The sequence below is a fragment of the Hyperolius riggenbachi genome, chromosome 2 (genome assembly GCF_040937935.1).
Source record: "Hyperolius riggenbachi isolate aHypRig1 chromosome 2, aHypRig1.pri, whole genome shotgun sequence".
Lineage (NCBI taxonomy): Eukaryota > Metazoa > Chordata > Amphibia > Anura > Hyperoliidae > Hyperolius > Hyperolius riggenbachi.
In genome coordinates, this window is record NC_090647.1 from 96,357,762 (window position 1) to 96,381,610 (window position 23,849).

General features: G+C 45.7%; 1 protein-coding gene and 1 long non-coding RNA gene across 3 annotated transcripts in view; one reads left to right on the plus strand and one right to left on the minus strand.

Moving 5' to 3' along the window:
• LOC137545645 (uncharacterized) overlaps positions 1 to 23,849 on the plus strand; it is a 158,872-nt gene that overhangs the window by 93,112 nt on the left and 41,911 nt on the right. The gene's annotated exons all lie outside the window — the stretch shown is intronic.
• TRPC4 (transient receptor potential cation channel subfamily C member 4) overlaps positions 1,048 to 23,849 on the minus strand; it is a 345,635-nt gene continuing 322,833 nt past the window's right edge. For both annotated transcript variants that reach the window (XM_068267093.1, XM_068267094.1), the window contains 2 exons: positions 21,626 to 21,715; positions 1,048 to 2,645 (listed from right to left, as the gene is read on the minus strand). In XM_068267093.1, the coding sequence (XP_068123194.1) occupies positions 1,947 to 2,645; positions 21,626 to 21,715 (789 nt within the window). In that variant the 3' untranslated portion in view covers positions 1,048 to 1,946. The remainder of the gene's footprint in view (positions 2,646 to 21,625; positions 21,716 to 23,849) is intronic.

Consider the following 23,849-nt stretch of genomic DNA (forward strand, 5'->3'; position numbering starts at 1 on the left):
TAGGAAAGAGGTGGAAGGGTTCAGGTAGAACAACCACATTTCCAGGTATCAGCTAGCATAAGATACACTAGGACATGTAGTATAGATAATTCACAATTTATTAAAAGGGCACTATGGCAAAAATTTGTAACATGTAAAATATGTGCAAACATAAACAAATAAGAAGTACCTTTTTTCCAGAGTAAAATGAGCCATATACTACTCTTCCCCTATGTTACTGTCACTTACAGTAGGTAGTAGAAATCTGACAGGTTTTGGACTAGTCCATCTCTTATTGGGGGGTGGGGGGGGGGGGAATCTCAGAGATTGATTTGTTTTCAAAAGCACTTAGTGTATGTCGGCAGTTGCTCTGCCCAACTGCCATAAACTGTGTAGCGAGCAGGGAAGCTGACCAGCATCATTGTTTAAATCCTTTTTAGGGAATATCTTTATAAAGCATAAAAACCATGCTAAGAATCCCCTATAAAGAGATGGACTAGTCCAAAACCTGTCGCTTCTGTCCAGGGACGGTCGTAGTCAGCCAACTTCGCTACGCTGGAACTTTGCGTAGTTTTATGCAATTACGCTTCGCCAAACTACGGCTTCGAAATCATATATTCGCTTCGTATGCATTTCGTAGACTACACATTAAAATACGCAATTACACGTAGTGTGAAGTGTAGTGTATGAGGATGCTTATGCCCGTATGCAGAAAATTTTACGCATTAATTGCTCATTAGATGCTTACACCGGGACCTCTTCTTTGCGTACATTCCCCTTTCCAATGCGTAAATTTGTAAGCATACAATCGCACACGGAAAATTAGATGCGAGTAACGCATTCGCTACGTTTAAATTCGTAATCGTAGTTTTGAAACTTCACCTACGAACTACGATGCGTAGATGCGAACTACGATGCGTAAATTCGCACTGGCGTAGTTTCTGCTCATCCCTGCTTCTGTCAGATTTCTACTACCTACTGTAAGTGACAGCAACATAGGAGAAAAGTAATGTATGGCTCATTCTACTCTGGAAAAAAACTTTTACCTCTTATTTGTCTATGTTTGCACATATTTTAAATTTTACAATTTTTAGCCATAGTGCCCCTTTAAGTGACAGGCCCACTGTGTGAAATACAATATAAAGGATATCCAATATTATCCTCCCATTTGTGATAGTTAGATTCATAATACCAAAACAGATGCGCCATCAAAATGGATATTTTAACCCCTTCCCTGTGGCATGAATCTCTCCTACTCCAACAATAACACAACGCTACGAAAATATTCCAATATGTTGAACCCAACTCCTAAATGCAATAGTCCTTCTTAAACCGGCAAGTGACAACAGCAGTCCATAGTAGTAAATGTCCTTATAGCATTACCTGAGCTTGCCAATTATGGGGCTCATTTTTTCATAGGGTACACAAAGATATAATGTACCCTGAAATATTTGTGTGCAATATACATAAAAACACCCTGTAGGACAAGAACATATACCTTTCTGGTTTCCCTGAGCAGGTCCAATTATTTGCTGAACACTATCTATCTAAATATTAAATATTATTAGGGCACATATCTTTTTGTATATAATGTATGAGCAAGTACAATGTATGCAAGAGTGGTAAATATTAATAAATCTTTCTAAGGGAAAAAAATGTATGGTCAATGCTTTTCTTATGAATATTTTGCATAGTCTAACATGATAAGGATGTTGGAAGGGTAATAGTAAAAAAAAAAAAATGACGTCTTAGTTAGATATAGCATTAAAATGTACTGTACTGTATATCCTTTTTGACAAGCATACCATTCATTCCTAGTGTATTTCTTTCCCTCTATATGATGATCAGATGTATATGAAGGGTTTCTGATACTTTTGATTGGGTTTGCAAAGTAATATTACAACATTCCAAAATGCACTGATAAAATATATATTTCAATATATATACCTATATACAAATATTAACAATCACAGTCTGGTTATGGAGTCGTCTTCTACTGTGGGTATTACAGAGGTCTCCTCTGAAGTTCCATTTCCACCAGAGCCGGCACTGGCTTTGTCCAAATTGTCTTTAGCCTCCACTGTTTGACTGTCTGGATCATTACTGTGGCAACTGTCTGAAGGCTGCAATGGTAGACATTCCAAGGGATTCTGGATATCTTCAACTACTATACATTGTTCATTCAAAGTATTTACATTTAGCTCACTGTTCGCTTTTACGTCTTTGACTTTGTCAAGTGTTTTTTCGCTCGGATTGGATACTAGTTGCTCAGGGACTTCCTCAGAGACAGAATAAATTTTGTTCGAACTCTGTTCCGTGCTGCTATGTTTTGAACGTCTGTGAAAAAGGCCAAAGCTCTTTATGTCTTTGGCAAACTGAATCCTTTTCGGCTTTTCCTTGGTGGTCTCTGGCGCCAGCGTAGCAGATCCGTTGCTGATGTTGCTATGCTTTTCAGTCGCTATTTCTGCTGATCTGGGATGGATCATAGTGGTTATGTCAAAAAAGCTGAAGCTTTTCTGCGATCGACTCTTCTTTTCTTTGGGCCGACTTTTTTCTTCGCTGTCTGAGAGTTCTGATGTGCCATTGCTTTTTGTAATATTTAATTTGTTACCCTTTAACAGTCCCAAAACCTCAAAACGGAAGCTGGAAATGTCTTGTTTCAGTTCCTTTAATAAAACAAAGAGAGGTAGCAATAATAGCTAAAGCAATAGCAATAATGATGAGTAGCAGAAATGACTAACCCATGAAGAACAGAGGGTCAGTGGAGACTCCAGAGATTTGATGGAAAGTGATGGTGATGTACACATGTCATCAATCAGGAGAAAGAGTAAGATGGTTTGTGGGTGCTCATGTTGGCCAGGCCATACCTATGGAGTGACTGTAGGGGAGTGGTGAGAATATAAATGAAACAATGGTATGAAAGTGTACAGAATGGATCAAAAAGTGAAAGTTGTAAGGAAACAAAGAAAGAAGGGCATTCCTAAAGTTCAACGTTGCCTAAGCTAAAGAATAAGCGTAGTAATATCATACTGTAAATGCAAAGGCGTAACTATAGGGGAACGGCACTTGTAATGGCTGTAAAGATATGATTGCCTTTTTTATTATTATCCTTGTAAGGAGGCAAGGGAAGGGGGGTGAACATTGGGGGGACCCTATAAAAGTTTTGCGGGAAGGGGGCATTAATTGTAGTTACGCCACTGCATTAATGTACAGGTCCTTCTCAAAAAAATTGCATATTGTGATAAAGTTCATTATTTTCTGTAATGTACTGATAAACATTAGACTTTCATATATTTTAGATTCATTACACATAACAGAAGTAGTTCAAGCCTTTTGTTGTATTAATATTGATGATTTTGGCATACAGCTCATGAAAACCCAAAATTCCTATCTCAAAAAATTAGCATATTTCATCCAACCAATAAAAGAAAAGTGTTTTTAAAACAAAAAGAGTCAACCTTCAAATAATTATGTTCAGTTATGCACTCAATACTTGGTTGGGAATCCTTTTGCAGAAATGACTGCTTCAATGCGACGTGGCATGGAGGCAATCAGCCTGTGGCACTACTCAGGTGTTATGGAGGCCCAGCTTCGATAGCGGCCTTAACCACCTGAGCGGTATGGACGAGCTCAGCTCGTCCATACCGCCGCAGGGGATCGCATGGCCCCAGGTGTTTTTTTTAAAATAAAAATAGTATCAGATCATGTAGCTAGCACTTGGCTAGCTACATGTTGCCCCCGATCGCCGCCGCCACCCTCTGACACCCCCGATCGCCGCCCTTATACATACCTCCCCCCGAAACCCGCAATGGCGCAGCCTCTCCAACTATGGGGAGGAACGGGACTGTGCATGACGTAATGACGTTGATAACATCAGATGTCATGTCCGATCGTCGCCATAGCAATGACAGAAGCTGTTCGGGGAAGTTGTGGTTCTCGCGGGATTGCGGCTAGTTAAATATAGCCGGGGCGATCGGGGGGATCAGAGCGGTGCCGGGGGACTTGGGGCACATGTGTAGCTAGCCTAGTGCTAGCTACACTATATAAAACAAATTAGAAACAAACATTTCCCTCCCGCAAATGCATGGCCGCAACAATTGAACGCTAGGGTGGTTAAGCTCATCCAGAGTGTTGGGTCTTGTGTCTCTCAACTTTCTCTTCACAATATCCCACAGATTCTCTATGGGGTTCAGGTCAGGAGAGTTGGCAGGCCGATTGAGCACAGTAATACCATGGTCAGCAAACCATTTACCAGTGGTTTTGCAACTGTGAGCAGGTGCCAGGTCGTGCTGAAAAATGAAATCTTCATCTCCATAAAGCTTTTCAGCAGATGGAAGCATGAAGTGCTCCAAAATCTCCTGATAGCTTCCTGCATTGACCCTGCCCTTGATAAAACACAGTGGACCAACACCAGCAGCTGACAAGGCACCCCAGACCATCACTGACTGTGGGTACTTGACACTGGACTTCAGGCATTTTGGCGATTCCCTCTCCCCAGTCTTCCTCCAGACTCTGGCACTTTGATTTCCAAATGACATGCAAAAGTTGCTTTCATCCAAAAAAAGTACTTTGGACCACTGAGCAACAGTCCAGTGCTGCTTCTCTGTAGCCCAGGTCAGGCACTTCTGACGCTGTTTCTGGTGGCTTGACCTGGGGAATGCAGCACCTGTAGCCCATTTCCTGCACACGCCTGTACATGGTGGCTCTGGATGTTTCTACTCCAGACTCAGTCCACTGCTTCCGCAGGTCCCCCAAGGTCAGGAATCGGTCCTTCTCCACAATCTTCTCGTTATGCTGTGTTTTCTGCCACACTTTTGCCTTCCAACAGACTTCCCACTGAGGTGCCTTGATACAGCACTCTGGGAACAGCCTATTCATTCAGAAATGTCTTTCTGTGTCTTACCCTCTTGCTTGAGGGTGTCAATGATGGCCTTCTGGACAGCAGTCAGGTCGGCAGTCTTACCCATGATTGCGGTTTTGAGTAATGAACCAGGCTGGGAGTTTTTAAAAGCCTCAGGAATCTTTTGCAGGTGTTTAGAGTTAATTAGTTGATTCAGATGATTAGGTTACTAGCTCGTTCAGAGAACCTTTTCATGATATGCTAATTTTTTGAGATAGGAATTTTGGGTTTTCATGAGCTGTATGCCAAAATCATCAATATTTAAACAATAAAAGGCTTGAACTACTTCAGTTGTGTGTAATGAATTTAAAATATATGAAAGTCTAATGTTTATCAGTACATTACAGAACATAATGAACTTTATCACAATATGCACATTTTTTTTAGAAGGGCCTGTATAAATCATCCTGAAATTGCTCTCTGATTAATAGTGTAATTACCCTGCATATCCGAATAAAGAAGAAAAATTGTTAACTTGACTATACATTGATTACTTTGGCTATGCATCCATCCATTGGGTATGAATCCCAGAATGTTGTTAGTAATCTTATGGGGGAGAAAGGGGCACTATCTAGAATAGAAACCAAAAAATTAAATACAGTGTCACCCAGGTGCCATTTTGGGGCAAACAATTATTTATATTAGGATATATATATAGTATAATGGATTACACATTTACACTGCACAGGAAATGTATAAAATTGGATCCCTATACCATCTAGCAATGCTCATATTTGACATGGACAGGGGAAGCCCATTGCTTTATAATCACATTATTAATTAGAGTTAGAAATCTAGGACAATTCAATAAATCGTGGAAGTGCGCTTATTGCTTATTCTCAGAATTCAAACAGACATTTCTTTTGAAATTAGTTACCCTGAGAAAAAAGTTTTTTTTTCTTTTGCTTTCCTTTTTGCAAAAAATGAGAGCTTTAGCAAGTTTCTCCAAATAAGTAAATTATACATAAGGACCAAGGCCATGTTAAGCTTCTTTCTAACTGATTTGCATTACCCTTTTAGATGCATCTGCTTTAAAGAAATGGAAAGATAAGGACCGGCACCATCCAGTATCAATTGCTCTTTAAAATTTATTGGTAAGACAGCATGACAATTTAACGACGTTTCGGAGGGTAATCCTCCTTTCTCAAGTTTCTGTCAGTGTCTAACAAACCACGCCGGACTCGCGCCTGTTGCGCCTTCTAGCCCTGCCCCCTGGTAAGTTCTGCAACTTGTGCGCATGCTGTATACGCATATGACAGTTCCCCATCAGGTCCGCTTGTGCGTGACGAGAGGGGATTGGTCGCCACAGGCGACATCTACAGTGTGATTGGCTAATCTTAATGGTGTGTTATATATAAAGAGGTGAATATGTAAGGTTTGTTAGACACTGACAGAAACTTGAGAAAGGAGGATTACCCTCCGAAACGTCGTTAAATTGTCATGCTGTCTTACCAATAAATTTTAAAGAGCAATTGATACTGGATGGTGCCGGTCCTTATCTTTCCATTGTATGCTGGGATCTGGAAGTGCTGCTGGATCTTTGACCTGGCACATCAAATCTTTAACCTGGGGAGTGCTGTCTGCCACAAAAGTACGAGTCTGCTTTAAAGAAACACTGAAGCCAGTTTAAAAATGGCTTTTTACCTTTTATTTATGTGAGGCATGTTTGCCACTGCTAAGACGCCGCCATCCCGCGGCATAACGAGGAGTCTTTACCCCCCAAATCCCCCCTGCAAAATCCACTACTTTCTTGGTCATGGATTTTGCTGCTCATGGAGGCAGAGCTTTCGGCTGTAGCTCTGCCTTAATGCACGTCAATCAGCCGCGGATCTCCGCCTCTCCTCAGCCCCTCTCAGTGAAGGAAGACTGAGAGGGATGTGTGGAGGCGGAGATACGCGCTGATAGACGCGTGTAGAGGCAGCTGAAAGCTCTGCCTCTCACAGAAGCGCTCCTCGCAGTGTGCCCCAGGGGATTTGGGGGGTAAAGACCCCTCGTTCTGCCGCGGGATAGCGGTGTTTTAACAAGGGCGAACATGCCTCACATAAATAAACGGTAAAAAGCCGTTTTTAAACTGGCTTCAGTGTCTCTTTAAAGGACATCCATGTGAAAATAAACTGATGACATAAACAATTGTATCTATCCTCCTCCTCCTAATTTTTTTTTTTTTTTTTTTTTCTTTAGACATCCCACAGTTTTATTATACATTTGATTCTAGTTTTTCATGTTTGTACTGTTTCATTGTCTCTGCTTAATGAATAATGACACATTCATCGAAGTATGCCAGAGCTCAAATGTATGAACTCTTGACCCAGGGCAAGATTTACCAATAGGCACTGTAGGCTATTGCCTACAGGCGGCATGTGTGTAAAAGGTAGCTCACTGGCTGCCCCAAGTTCTCACTTGACTCTCTCCCTCCCTCTCTCTGCAGAGTGCAAGCAGACCATATATGAACAGACTCGCTGGCACTGTAAAGGGGAGGGGAGGCTAATTGTACTGGTTGGGTGGAGGGAGAAAGGGGGACACATCTGGCTATTTATTAGAGGAGGGGGAAGAAGGGTACATCTGATTAGGGAACTACTTAATGGGGCACATCACGCTGGCCAGAGAGCATGGCTTGAGGAGGTGTGGCTTGTGCTAAGGGTCAGGGTTTAGGATGCAAGAGCTTATGTGTCTATAAGGTCCTGAGCTGTAAATCCAGCCCTGATTGACCTTTTTTTTATCTTTTTACGGCTCTCAGAAGCCAATATCTGCCAGGAAAGTGTTTTATGGCTGTAAAAGTAAGGGCTATGCTATAGTCCGATCCAGTCCCGACCCAGACAGAAACTTGCATACCTTGGCCCATATGCAATTCATTTTTTCTCCTGAGTTTTCTCCTAGGTGATATTTTTAAACTTCTCATTAAAATGCCTTTAAACCACTAGAAAGCAAGAAAATACTAAAAATAATTTGGGTAGAACTTTTTTACTTACTTTTAGAAACCTAAAAACGGTTATGTGCTAGAAAGTTATTTTAAATTTAAAGATGAAAAATTATCTCCTAGGAGAAAACTCAGGTGAAAAAGTGAATTGCATATGGCCCCTGATGTTTAACTCTTACACGCAAAGAAATAAAAAAAGGAACTTAACATAGTTATTTGTGGGCTTGGCATTGTACATACATGTGTCTATCTCATCATGTCACATGTCACCTTGGATGTCCTTTAAAAATAAATACAGCAGACCCTTTTCTGGACACCACCATTCTTAGAGGTGGTTCTGATGCAGCCAATCACCACATCTTATAGGTGAAATTGCTGTGTTACAGGACAAAGAAGACTTTAATAAGTGCTGCTGCAACCAAACTTGGCAGATTTAACTTTTTGAAGCTTTATTTCAGCATAATGGTTTATTTTATTCAAAGATGGCATAGAAAAAAAATTTCAATATGGATTTTCTTGCTGTTGGTCAGGGGCATAGCAATAGGGGTTGAAGAGGTAGCTACCGCATAGGGGCCCATGGGTCAAGGGGCCCCGAGGGGCCCTCCCTCAAGCACAATATTAGCACTTTATTGGTCCTGTGTTGGTAATTATCACTTCTGTAGATGCTTTAAATAGTAGTAATCATTAACAAATCCTTGACAGGTTTTGGTGTGCCTTATCAATTGTTATGTATAGAGTGCTTGGGGAGCCCCATGTAAAATTTGTATCGGGCCCATAGCTCCTTAGCTACACCACTGATGTTGGTTTCCTATCTGGTAACATTTCCCTCCCTGTCTGTGTGGATAAGAAGTGGTTAGCTCAACAACCTGGGCGGAGCCAACAATATTTAAAACCTTGCATGTAGAGTAGGAAAGAGTTACAATCTTTTAATGTGATGTGTTGTCTTCAGGACTAGCACAGTTCCCATCAAAACAATTGCGAAGCATCAAAAAATATAAAAAATAGATACTTACCTCATCCCCAGCCCACTGATCCAGCAGGTCCCTCTAAACATATTTGAACTGGCAGATTGAATTCAAACATGCTTCTTCTGGATTGAAGTGCAGCCAGGAACATGTGCAGCTGCACTGGGTATGCGTAAGGAAGGTCTGCGCATGTCCAGTTGGACAAAGCCCTCATGCATGGAGGGAAAAAAGCTATGCCCAAGCAGCTTCCTTCTACTGGGCTTGCATGAATCTTACATGAACACACAAATTTATCCAGTCGCCACTCTAAACGTAATTGGAATTTTTGGTAGCCCACCAGTTTATTGTCATGAACATCACGCCTTACAAAAAGAACCTTTGTGATCTCAAAATGGTAGCATTGTTTCACTCAGCACAATAAAGATATTCCAATTAAACTAAAGGTGCCCATGGTACAATTTTTTCAAAAAAATTTCAATTAGATAATTTTGTTTGATTATTCAGTCAGATTCGAAATAAAGACTTTTCCATCATGTCCAATCGTTTTTTTATAGAAAAAAAAAAACGGGATAATCATTCATTTTTCTTGATAGAAAAAAAAAAGATTATTTTCTACTTTAACTAGATTCGATAATTTTGTTCAAATAAACAGGAAAATCAAATGTTTTTATAATATGGGCACCATAAGAGGTTTCCGCATCTCTTTTGTAATAGGAGTGGGTCATCCACTCTGCTTCAGCCTTTGGCACTTCGTACTTTAAGACTCTTAGCTAAATTGGACAGATGCGCAGGATTACTTTTCTTCAAGAAGATGAAGAGGGACTCAGCGCTGGAACTGTAGGCTGGAGATGGGAAAAAAAGAAACCTCTAGACCATAGGTGTCAAACACAAGGCCCGTGGGCTACTGCCTAATATCACCCAGTTGCACAGTCTTGTTTGCTCTGGTGGTACTCTGGCTTTCTCTGCCTCAGTTGCTATACCTTGCACATTAAGACCTGAGGGCAACTGAAGTCAGGAGACATATTCAGTGCCCTGTTCAAGCGGGGGCTTGTCTATAGATAAAGACGTGGGCCGGGCTCAGAGCCATGGTAATTGATTGGGGCATAGCGACTGAAAGAAAGCAGGAGATCTGCCAGGCATTACATCTGCCTCCTAATCCACTCCAGAGGAGCACACTGATGACAGGGTTTCTGACTGAAACATTGTCAGTTTGAGCTGAGCTGCAGCACTAAGCCAATAACTCATGAGACCCCCCCTCCCCAACAGCATGGAGCTCGCTCTGGGGATCCAAACCTCTCATCCGCCTATGTGGCTGGTAAAAGAAACACACACCTTCTCACCAACAGCATCTCCTCACCAGTGGTGCTCAGCAGAGCTCGAATATTCGAGTAGCTCGAATATTCGAGCTCTTTTTCAGCTATTCGAGCTCGGTATTCGAGCTCCGAATAGCTGGAGCTATTCGAATGGGCTATCCGAGTACACTCGAATAGCCCATTCACTATTCGAGCTATTCGAGCAACTCGGCGCTATTCGAGCTCGGTACCGAGCTCGAATAGCGTCATAGCCCAGATTGATGTCCTTAGAGCCAATCAGAGGGCTCCCAGGCCCTCTGACGGCAGCCAATCACAGAGGGGGACCCTGGCCAGCCCCTACCCTATAAATAGCGGCCGCCATGTTCCGTTTCTCCATGCTTGCCTGAGACTTGTACAGAGAGAGAGTTGCTCCTTTGTGCTTTGGCTTAGCAAGTGCTCTATTGTGATCATTTACCTAGCGTTTTTGCTCACCTACACCTGCCATATACACCTATATTGTTGTTAGTTAGATAGACATTGTATTTTAGTTAGTAGCTTGTGTGTTACATTAGAGACAGGCTGCTGCTGCAAGCTTACAGGTTTAGGCCTCAGGGGGGCCTTGCCTCTGTGGGCAGCTGTCCTCTGTTTATTTCTCTCATCTATACCAGTATTTCTGCTGTCCTTTACTAATAGTATTGTAGTTATACTGTACTAGGAGTAGGACACTCACTGACTGTCACTGTTTATAGGCTACTAGCTAGCTCCTGCGTGTGTGCACTCACTCACTGTCTGTGTGTACACACACTCTATTTCCTTCTGATTACTGATAGATTATTGTTAGTTAGTTGTACTTACTTACTACTTACTCTTACTGTACCCGCAGGGACACTCACTGTCACTGTTCATATAGGCTACTAGCTCCTGCGTGTGCGCACTGCACTCACTGTCTGAGTGTACACACACAACACACACTCTATTTCCTTCTGATCGCTGATTGATTATCGTAATTAGTTAGTTCTACTTACTGTTACTACTTACTCTTACTGTACTAGGAGTCTAGGACACTCAGTCACTGTCCATAGGCTACTAGCTCCTGCGTGCGTGCACTCACTGTCTGAGTGTACACACACCCACACTCCATTTCCTTCTGATCGCTGATTGATTATTGTAATTAGTTAGTTCTACTTACTGTTACTACTTACTCTTACTGTACTAGGAGTCTAGGACACTCAGTCACTGTCCATAGGCTACTAGCTCCTGCGTGCGTGCACTCACTGTCTGAGTGTACACACACCCACACTCCATTTCCTTCTGATCGCTGATTGATTATCGTAATTAGTTACTTGTACTTACTGTTACTACTTACTCTTACTGTACTAGGAGTCTAGGACACTCAGTCACTGTGTTCATAGGCTACTAGCTCCTGCGTGCGTGCACTCACTGTCTGAGTGTACACACACCCACACTCCATTTCCTTCTGATCGCTGATTGATTATTGTAATTAGTTAGTTCTACTTACTGTTACTACTTACTCTTACTGTACTAGGAGTCTAGGACACTCAGTCACTGTGTTCATAGGCTACTAGCTCCTGCGTGCGTGCACTCACTGTCTGAGTGTACACACACCCACACTCCATTTCCTTCTGATCGCTGATTGATTATCGTAATTAGTTAGTTCTACTTACTGTTACTACTTACTCTTACTGTACTAGGAGTCTAGGACACTCAGTCACTGTGTTCATAGGCTACTAGCTCCTGCGTGCGTGCACTCACTGTCTGAGTGTACACACACCCACACTCCATTTCCTTCTGATCGCTGATTGATTATTGTAATTAGTTAGTTCTACTTACTGTTACTACTTACTCTTACTGTACTAGGAGTCTAGGACACTCAGTCACTGTGTTCATAGGCTACTAGCTCCTGCGTGCGTGCACTCACTGTCTGAGTGTACACACACCCACACTCCATTTCCTTCTGATCGCTGATTGATTATTGTAATTAGTTAGTTCTACTTACTGTTACTACTTACTCTTACTGTACTAGGAGTCTAGGACACTCAGTCACTGTGTTCATAGGCTACTAGCTCCTGCGTGCGTGCACTCACTGTCTGAGTGTACACACACCCACACTCCATTTCCTTCTGATCGCTGATTGATTATTGTAATTAGTTAGTTCTACTTACTGTTACTACTTACTCTTACTGTACTAGGAGTCTAGGACACTCAGTCACTGTCCATAGGCTACTAGCTCCTGCGTGCATGCACTCACTGTCTGAGTGTACACACACCCACACTCCATTTCCTTCTGATCGCTGATTGATTATCGTAATTAGTTAGTTGTACTTACTGTTACTACTTACTCTTACTGTACTAGGAGTCTAGGACACTCAGTCACTGTGTTCATAGGCTACTAGCTCCTGCGTGCGTGCACTCACTGTCTGAGTGTACACACACCCACACTCCATTTCCTTCTGATCGCTGATTGATTATTGTAATTAGTTAGTTCTACTTACTGTTACTACTTACTCTTACTGTACTAGGAGTCTAGGACACTCAGTCACTGTGTTCATAGGCTACTAGCTCCTGCGTGCGTGCACTCACTGTCTGAGTGTACACACACCCACACTCCATTTCCTTCTGATCGCTGATTGATTATCGTAATTAGTTAGTTCTACTTACTGTTACTACTTACTCTTACTGTACTAGGAGTCTAGGACACTCAGTCACTGTGTTCATAGGCTACTAGCTCCTGCGTGCGTGCACTCACTGTCTGAGTGTACACACACCCACACTCCATTTCCTTCTGATCGCTGATTGATTATTGTAATTAGTTAGTTCTACTTACTGTTACTACTTACTCTTACTGTACTAGGAGTCTAGGACACTCAGTCACTGTGTTCATAGGCTACTAGCTCCTGCGTGCGTGCACTCACTGTCTGAGTGTACACACACTAAATTTACTTGTGATTACTACTGATTATTGTAACTGCTAGTTGTACTTCCTGACTGTTACTACTTACTTACTGTACTAGGGGACACTCACTCAGTCACCTCACCAACCAACCCACTCCATTAAAGTACCCCACTTTTCACCCGCCCTTTTACAAAACTTTTGTCTATACGCCCAAAACATTTAAGATGTCTGGAAGTGGCAGCCAGCGCGGTTTGGGCAAGGGGAAGGGCAGCAAGGGAATCAGGAGGAGAGGGAGCAGCATTGTGGCAAGCCGCGGCCGCGGGCGCGCCACCATGCACAGTTCCGCAGCAGCAGCAGCAGCGTCAGTGGCTAACATTCCTCCCATAGCCACTGGCCGTGGACACCTTGGGCGCCGCCCAGCAGGAGCATCTGCAACTCACGCTGCAGAGACACAGCAGCAGCAGCGTGTAGCACCTGCTCCCATTTTCCTCCAGCCGGGTCGGAAACGTCCCATTGAGGAAAAGGATGCAGACACTGTGGTGCAACTCATGACGGAGGATGAGCAGCCCGCCATCAGCTCTGCATCCGAGGCCTCCACCCTCACCACCACCACCACCACCACCCCTGTTCGCAGCAGCCGCCCAGCAGGGTCTGGGGAGGAGGCCAGTTCACCGTCACTCGCCGACCTGTCATTCAGCAGTCTTTTGACCCCAGGCATCATGAGTAAATTGTCTGCTGTTGTTGGCGATCTTGAGGAGGAGATGCTGATGGGCACTTTGGGGGATGAGGGATTGGACAGCAAGACTGTGGCGACAGTCAAGCAGCCCATCCATGCATCAGGAGAGGAGTTTGGGGGGTCCTCATCCCAGCAGGACATGTTTCAGGAGGGGGAGGATGATGATGACCCGGTGACAGACAGAGACTGGGTGCCACCACCTCCAGGGGATGTCGTCCTCAGCAGCTCTGAGGAGGAGGAGGAGGATGTGCTTGTGGGCCTTGCAAGGAGGCGCATCATTGCAAGCATTGGCAGCGTCCCACAGCCTGCTGGTGTCTCAGGCTCAGCAGCAGCAGCAGCAGCATCAGCCAGTACCACCACCAGCCGCACCCAAGCCCCCCCCCAACCACCACAGGGAGACAGGCAGCAGTGCTTCCATGCCGTAGGGGGAAGTTTCTGTCACCAATCGGGCGGTTTTTCACCATGCCCACTGTGTACAGCAAGTACGCCACTTGCAACCACTGTCAGCGGAAGTTGAGCAGAGGTGCAGACCCCTTAAAGTTCTGCACCAGCTCGCTCATCAACCACCTTGCGGCTAAACATTTCCACCAGCATGAGGAGTTCCAGAGGCTGAAGGCATCTGGTGCTGGCAGTGGCACCACACCCATCACTGCACAGCCTTCAGCAGCAGCAGCAGCAACAGCAGCCACCCGCCCTCCTGCTCCTCCAGGAGCACCAGCAGGAGTGCGGAAACGCACTGCTCCTCCCCCCTCTGCAACTCCTGCCGCCGACACTGAGGCCTGTTCTGGCAGCCAGTCCTCAGTGGCCTCCTCTGCTGTGTCTGCTGATTCCCGTGTCAGCAAAAGGCCACGCCAGAGCCTTTTGAGCGAGTCCTTCCAGGGGGTGGTTAGGGCTCTGCCTCCCAGCAGCCGTCGCGTGCGGCAGCTGAACGGCTTGCTGGCACGGGCCATGTGCTCCCAACTCCTGCCGTACACGCTCGTGCAGGAGGGGAGCGACATTCGTGCGCTGCTTGCTTGCGCAGCCCCAGACTGGCAGCTCCCCAGCAGACACTTCTTTGCCCGCAAGGCCATTCCTGCACTGCACCGCTTTGTGATGGCCAATGTGGAGCGAGGGCTGGAGCACGCGGTTGGTGAAAGGGTCCACGTCACCATGGACTCCTGGAGCAGCCGCTTCGGGACAGGCCGCTACCTGTCCTTCACTGTCCACTGGGTCAGCTTGGTGGAAGGGGGTGAGGATGGGAGAGCAGCAGCGGGCACAGCAGCAGCAGCAACACAGTGGGTGGTGCCACCCCGCAGGCTCAGGGGAACTGCAGCAGGTTCCTCCGATCCTCTGCCATCCTCCGGCACACCTGGCCAAACCCCCCGCCTCAGCAGCAGCGTGAAGGCCCGCCACTGCCAAGCGCTGCTGCACTTGGTCAGCCTTGGGAAGACCAAGCTGACGGCAACCCATGTGTTGGCCAAACTCCAGGAGCAGGAGAGGATTTGGCTGACCCCCAGAGGCCTCAGAGTCGGAGAGGTGGTGGCCGACAATGGGGCCAATCTGGTTGCCGCAATAGACAGGGGAAACCTGACCCACATCCCCTGTCTTGCCCACGTGCTGAACCTGGTGGTGCAGAAGTTCCTGCGCACCTACCAGGGGATGGGCGAACTGCTGGAAACGGCAAGGAATGTTGTGCGTCACTTCCGGCGCTCGGCTGCAGCCTGTGCGAGCCTGGAAGACGTGCAAAAGGAGCTGGATCTGCCACGCCATCAGCTGATCCTTGACGTTCCGACTCGCTGGAACTCCACCCTGGCGATGTTGGAGCGTCTGGTTGAACAGAGGCGCACTGTCAAACAGTACCTTGCCCTGGCCACTGTTTCCGCAGCTCAGAGAAGGGACAAGACCAGCAACTTCCCGTCCATCGTCCCCGATGATGACTGGAGGCACATGCAGCAGGTGTGCTTAGTGCTGGCTCCCTTCCTGCAGGCCACAAACATGGTGAGCAGGGACCATGCTATGGTCTGCGAGTGGGTGCCCCTGGTTTCTCTGCTGAACAGGGCCCTCGATGCTTTGCTGGAACAGGGAGCGGCAGCCTTGGACCAGCAGGAGCGGCAACCAGCTGCGCAGTCCACCTCTGAGGGGGAGGAGGAGGAGGACTTGGTGGAGGTCCCTGACCTGGCTGCTGATGAGGGGGATCAGCACAGCGCAGCTGAGTTGGTGCGGGGGTGGAGAGAGGATGAGGCGGCAGAGGAGGAGGATGAGGACAGCACTGACGTCGATGTGCCAGCAGACGTGGCCCGCCTCTTCCCAATGGCAGCGCACATGCTGACGTGCCTGCGCAGGGACCCCAGGGTGATCCAGATGAAGCAGAGGGAGGACATCTGGATCAGCATGATGTTGGACCCACGCCTCAAGGGGAAGTTGAGCCAGTTCCTGCCGCCTGCAGGAGGAGACCCAGCGCAACAAATAAGGAGCTTGCAGCAGGCCCTTGTTGAGCGCTTGGAGGAAGCCTTCCCCCAGCCTTCCACCCCCACTGTCCAGCAGCCAGCACAGAGGCAGCAGCAGGTGCCTGCATCCAGCAGCAGCAAGCGCCCCACAGACCTGCTGTCTCTCAGCCACGAGCTCTACAGGACTGTAGAGGCTCCGGCAGCAGTGACTAGAGAGGAGATGCATGCAGCAGCATCCTCCTCCGGTCACAGCCAGCGCCTGACCCGCATGGTGGCTGACTACATGGGGTCGTACAGCGGGCTTGACAGCGATGCCCCTGTTGATCCCATGGAGTATTGGGTCAAGCGCATGGAGATCTGGAGCGAGCTGGCGCAGTACGCCCTGGAAGTGCTGTCCTGCCCCCCTTCCAGCGTGCTGTCCGAGCGCTGCTTCAGTGCAGCTGGTGGCATGGTCACCGAGAAACGCTCACGTCTGTCTCACAAGTCTGTGGACAGACTGACGTTTCTCAGGATGAACCAGGCGTGGGTGGAAGGCGAGTTCCTGGCCCCTGTTGTCGGCGAGAGGGGGACATGAACTGGCTGCCGGAACCATCGTTAATGGGCCTTACCACCCTTTACCACCTCCTGGCTCCTGCTCACTAAGCCAGCCTGGTTCACTTTGACTATTACGTCGCCTGCAGCCACACATTTTACACCTACAGTGGGCTGCTGTGTACTGCCCTTCTGCTGTCTGTGTTTCCCACTGCCAGGGTACACAGAATTACCTTCTTCTGCTGCCACTCTGCCACCAGCTATTACGTCAAACAATAGCTATATTGGTTGCAAAACCAAAAACCAAAAAACCATAAAAAAAAAAAAAAAGGTTTAATTTTTCTGAGGTGCCCGGGTTGAAAACTGTGTTGTCCCAGTTGTGTATTGGACACAATGTGGGCTGCACGACCGCTGTCTGGGACCTCCTGTTGTGTTTATTTACAGCCCTGGTATCACCGCTAGGTACCAGGGCTATTATGTCACGCTGCCTACCTGCTGCCACACTCACACTGCTCCTCCATACCTCCTCCTGCTGCTGCTGCTGCTGTCTGTCTGTGTTTCCCACTGCCAGGGTACACAGATGATTTACCTTCTGCTGCCACTCTGCCACCAGCTATTACGTCAAACAATAGCTGCTCGCCTACTCCTCCATTCCTCCTCCTGCTGCTGCTGTCTGTCTGTGTTTCCCACTGCCAGGGTACACAGAATTACCTTCTGCTGCCACTCTGCCACCAGCTATTACGTCAAACAATAGCTATATTGGTTGCAAAACCAAAAACCAAAAAACCATAAAAAAAAAAAAAGGTTTAATTTTTCTGAGGTGCCCGGGTTGAAAACTGTGTTGTCCCAGTTGTGTATTGGACACAATGTGGGCTGCACGACCGCTGTCTGGGACCTCCTGTTGTGTTTATTTACAGCCCTGGTATCACCGCTAGGTACCAGGGCTATTATGTCACGCTGCCTACCTGCTGCCACACTCACACTGCTCCTCCATACCTCCTCCTGCTGCTGCTGCTGCTGTCTGTCTGTCTGTGTTTCCCACTGCCAGGGTACACAGATGATTTACCTTCTGCTGCCACTCTGCCACCAGCTATTACGTCAAACAATAGCTGCTCGCCTACTCCTCCATTCCTCCTCCTGCTGCTGCTGTCTGTCTGTGTTTCCCACTGCCAGGGTACACAGATGATTTACCTTCTGCTGCCACTCTGCCACCAGCTATTACGTCAAACAATAGCTGCTCGCCTACTCCTCCATTCCTCCTCCTGCTGCTGCTGTCTGTCTGTGTTTCCCACTGCCAGGGTACACAGAATTACCTTCTGCTGCCACTCTGCCACCAGCTATTACGTCAAACAATAGCTATATTGGTTGCAAAACCAAAACCAAACAAACCATAAAAAAAAAAAAGGTTTAATTTTTCTGAGGTGCCCGGGTTGAAAACTGTGTTGTCCCAGTTGTGTATTGGACACAATGTGGGCTGCACGACCGCTGTCTGGGACCTCCTGTTGTGTTTATTTACAGCCCTGGTATCACCGCTAGGTACCAGGGCTATTATGTCACGCTGCCTACCTGCTGCCACACTCACACTGCTCCTCCATACCTCCTCCTGCTGCTGCTGCTGCTGTCTGTCTGTCTGTGTTTCCCACTGCCAGGGTACACAGATGATTTACCTTCTGCTGCCACTCTGCCACCAGCTATTACGTCAAACAATAGCTGCTCGCCTACTCCTCCATTCCTCCTCCTGCTGCTGCTGTCTGTCTGTGTTTCCCACTGCCAGGGTACACAGATGATTTACCTTCTGCTGCCACTCTGCCACCAGCTATTACGTCAAACAATAGCTGCTCGCCTACTCCTCCATTCCTCCTCCTGCTGCTGCTGTCTGTCTGTGTTTCCCACTGCCAGGGTACACAGAATTACCTTCTGCTGCCACTCTGCCACCAGCTATTACGTCAAACAATAGCTATATTGGTTGCAAAACCAAAACCAAACAAACCATTAAAAAAAAAAAAAAGGTTTAATTTTTCTGAGGTGCCCGGGTTGAAAACTGTGTTGTCCCAGTTGTGTATTGGACACAATGTGGGCTGCACGACCGCTGTCTGGGACCTCCTGTTGTGTTTATTTACAGCCCTGGTATCACCGCTAGGTACCAGGGCTATTATGTCACGGCGAGCTGCCTGCCTCATTGACTGCCTGCTGCCACACACTCATCCTCCTCCTCCTGCTGCTGAATTTACCTCCTGCTGTCTTTGTGTTTCCACTGCCAGGGAGCACATACAATGGCGCTTCCAACATGCGTGCGCCCACCAGCTATTTGTTACGCACAAAAATAGCTGCATTTCTTAAAAAAAAAAATTGAAAAGAGAAATACGTGAAGAAGAAGAAGACGATATTGAAAAGGAAGGAGAAGATGAAGATGAAGAAGAAGAAGAAGATGAAGAAGAAGATGAAGAAGATGATGAAGAAGAAGATGAAAAAGAAGAAGAAGATGAAGAAGAGGAAGAAGAAGAAGATGAAGAAGAAGAAGAAGATGAAGAAGAAGATGAAGAAGAAGAAGAAGAAGATGAAGAAGATGATGAAGAAGATGAAAAAGAAGAAGAAGAAGAAGAAGAAGAAGAAGAAGAAGAAGAAGAAGAAGAAGAAGAAGAAGAAGAAGAAGAAGAAGAAGAAGAAGATGATGATGATGATGATGAAGAAGAAGAAGAAGAAGAAGAAGAAGAAGAAGAAGAAGAAGAAGAAGAAGAAGAAGAAGAAGAAGAAGATGAAGAAGAAGAAGAAGAAGAAGAAGAAGAAGAAGAAGAAGAAGAAGAAGAAGAAGAAGAAGAAGAAGAAGAAGAAGAAGAAGAAGAAGAAGAACAAGTATATACAGTAACACTACTGAACAAAATTAAGGACACAACTTCTCTTTCCACATTTTTTTTTTTAAGGAACATCCCCACATAATCACTTGCTGTTGTTACTTGGAAAAAAAGAGGTTTCTTGCATCATTCACCCTCAAAACAAGTGTTGGAAGCTATTTAAGGCCAATTCGAATAGTCAGCTCGAATAGTTAGCTCGAATACCGACTCGAATAGTGAGCTCGAAGTCCAAGGTCGAATCGAATAGTAAAAATTATTCGACTCGAATATTCGACTGACCTCGAATAATTTACTATTCGAATTCGACCAAACTCGAATTTTAAAAAGGGGTATTTGAGCATCACTGCTCCTCACACAACAAAGTAGTGCAGCAGGGCAGTGTAATATTTATCTGTTCCAGCAATGCATTAGGTCTCTTCTGTTCTTCCTAGAAGTCACACGTTCTAAGATGCATACCTTCTTTTCCTGATCATGTGACATGCCTCAGGAGCCTAAGGTATGCAGCATATCGTGTGTGGCTCTCAGGAAGAACAGAGGAGACCCAAAGCAGTGCTAGAGCAAGTTAATATTAAACTGCTCCACTGAGCTACTCTGTAGAAGGGGGAGGAGCAGGCCACCTCGGGCACAATAGTTACTCCACTTAGTTTGCAACTGTTCAATAAACGGTTCATTCTGATAAAAAAAATTGACCCGCGACTTAGACTATGTTTTATAGTTTGGCCTTTTACATGATTGAGTGTCAAACCCCTGCTAGACTATCCAGAGGCTTCCCACTAATGAGGTAAGTATCTTACTTTTTATATTTTTTGGCTTAAATTGAGCTGTATTGTCTTATTGTCCCATTTGATTCTATAAATAAAACTTCAATGTCAGGTCAGGTGACCTATGGGAAAGTGAGTGGATTATGTCAACATCACTTCTTACTTGCATAAACGTGGCACATCAGTCTTGGTGAAACCACCATTCAGGGTATATATTTTATTTCAAGAATCTTAACCACTTAAGGTCAAGGGGTTTACCCCCCCTTAAGGACCAGCGTGTTTTTTTATGATCTGTGCTGGGTAGGCTCTGCAGCCCCCAGCACAGATCAGGTTGCAGGCAGAGCGATCAGATGCCCCCCCCTTTTTCCCCCCCATGGGGATGATATGCAGAGGGGGTCTGATCGCTCCTGCCTGCCTGGGTGTTGCGGGGGGGCACCTCAAAGCCCCCCTCCGCGGCGAAATTCTCCCACCCCTCCCTCTCCTCCCTCTCACCCCTGGTGATCGGGGCTGCACAGGGTGCTATCCGTCCTGTGCAGCCTGTGACAGGCTGTCCTCTGTCACATGGCGGCGATCCCCGGCCGCTGATTGGCCGGGGATCGCCGATGTGCCTTACGGTGCTGCTGTAGCAGCAGCGCCGTTCAATGTAAACAGTTTGTCTCCTGCGTTTACATTTAGTCTGCGAGCCGCGATCAGGCTATTCACGGAGACCCGCTCCGTGATCTAACAGGAAACTGCCGCTCGCGCGAGCGGCCTTTCCTGATTAATTAGGGAGGCACCTGGCGACGCAGATGTGCGTCGCTGGTCCTCCAGCCACCACTTTGCCGCTGCACGGTACGAGTGTGCGGTCGGCAAGTGGTTAATGTTTGTATATTGCACTTACTGATACTCTGCTAACGGTTTTGCAGTAGTCCTTCCAATTGTGTTTTGGTGCTGTTTTTGTTGCTCAGCTATCTGTAACTGATCTTTTTCAGATGCAGATTTAAAGTGTCTCTTGAAATTTGTAATCAGAACAACACCATTTTGATAACTTTTTTATTTTATCTGTATGTCAGGGCTGAGACACACCAGAAAAGCTCCCCAAACACTAGAGGTTTCAAAAGCTCTTCCCAATGTAATGCTATGGGGATTTTTTTTACAAAACCTCATCGCTCCAGTGTGCATAGACACATAGGATAACATTAGCAGCAGATTTCAAAAACTCAAAACGTTTAGAAAAACTCCTCTGGTGTGCCCCAGGCCTCAGAGTTTGTTATAAAATGGTATGAATTACTCCCTTTTTTACAACAAGGGAATAACCAGATTTATTGTTCTACCAAATGCCAACCAGTTTTCTGTTAAAGACCATCTCATACCTTGAAGTTTTCCTCTGTTAAGCCCTCTTCTTTTTTGGCATCTCTGATCATTGCTGCCACATATCTCTTCACCAGATTCCTCATCACCTCCTGGCAATCAGACACATACATTTTCATCATTTCTAACCAAAAGTTCCTGTTAATTACAATGGTGAATAAATGCATTTATGCAAAAAAAAAGTGTGAGGGGAAAAATGGACATCAAATAGTGATAGTCGGATATCACAAATTTTACCCATATTCTACTATCTGAAATTGTAGAATATCTGTAATTTTACAGATATTCTACTATTCGTAATGGTACCAAATTGGTAAAATTACCAAATTCTCACATGAACCTTCCCCTATCTATGCCACACTAACCATCCCCCACCGCCTTCTAACACTAACTCTGGCACACTATTATGTTCATTATAACCAAAGGATATCATTCTCTCATAACGATCAAAAACCCCACTTTGAAAAATACCATATCTAATCTTTATTCATACAAAAGGTTTTTCAACACAAAAAATATTTTTGGTACAAAAATGGATGCATACATTTTCATAGGAGCCACAAGGAAAAAAATCCATAAAATACAGTCAAAAAATAGTGTGATATACTGTAACTAGTTGTAGGTGACAATGCTAGCTAATATATATGTATATAGGTGAAAACTCTTTCATAGCCCAAAAAATCTTGTATATAAACCGGGTCAACCAATATCGACATAACACACACACACATATACAGGGCAATAATTCAGGCATTTCCTTGTGACTATTATAAAAATGTATATATGTCAGTTTTTGACCCAAAATATTTTTTGTATCGAAAAACCTTTTTCTATTGGTAAGATTGGATATGGTATTTTTCAAAGTCGATTTTCTGATTGTTATGAGATAGCCTTTGGTTATACAGAAAATTTCAGGAGGTGTAGTGGAACATAATTGAGGATATTTTTGATATTTCCAACTTTGTAATTCTTACCCACTGTTATGCCCCTGGGAAAGCTCAGAGTTCAGCATTGACATGCCTGCCACTATTCCTGCAGAAATACACTACATAGTATCTGAATTCTGACCCTGCTATTTAGTGTGGGCACCTTTGACCCCCGTGTTTTTTTTTTCTTCGTGCCCAAATTTCTGTCTGTAGCCAGTATTTTCTTCTTTTAATGTGCGGGCCTATGGCAGCTTTCAAAATTTGCCCAGAGACTAGTGTTGGGCGAACACCTAGATGTTCGGGTTCGCGAACGTTCGCCGAACATCGCCGCGATGTTCGGGTGTTCGCGCCGAACTCCGAACATAATGGAAGTCAATGGGGACCCGAACTTTCGTGCTTTGTAAAGCTTCTTTACATGCTACATACCCCAAATTAGCAGGGTATGTGCAGCTTGGGAGTGGGTACAAGAGGAAAAAAAAATATTTGAAAAAGAGCTTATAGTTTTTGAGAAAATTGATTGTAAAGTTTCAAAGGAAAAACTGTCTTTTAAATGAGGAAAATGTCATGTTTCTTTGCACAGGTAACATGCTTTTTGTCGCCATGCAGTCATAAATGTAATACAGAGAAGAGGTTCCACGAAAAGGGACCGGTAACGCTAACCCCGCACCAGCAGCAGCAGACGTGATGGAACAGGAGGAGGCGCAGGAGGAGAAGGCCACGCTTTGTGAGACACAACAACCCAGGCCTTGCATGAGGACAAGAAGCGTGCAGATAGCATGCTTTGTACCGCCATGCAGTCATAAATGTAATAAAGATAAGTGGTTCAATAAACAGGGACCACGCGGCAACGCTAACCCAGCAGCAGCAGACGTGATGGAACAGGAGGAGGCGCAGGAGGAGAAGGCCACGCTTTGTGAGACACAACAACCCAGGCCTTGCATGAGGACAAGAAGCGTGCGGATAGCATGCTTTGTACCGCCATGCAGTCATAAATGTAATAAAGATAAGTGGTTCAATAAACAGGGACCACGCGGCAACGCTAACCCAGCAGCAGCAGACGTGATGGAACAGGAGGAGGCGCAGGAGGAGAAGGCCACGCTTTGTGAGACACAACAACCCAGGCCTTGCATGAGGACAAGAAGCGTGCGGATAGCATGCTTTGTACCGCCATGCAGTCATAAATGTAATAAAGATAAGTGGTTCAATAAACAGGGACCACGCGGCAACGCTAACCCAGCAGCAGCAGACGTGATGGAACAGGAGGAGGCGCAGGAGGAGAAGGCCACGCTTTGTGAGACAC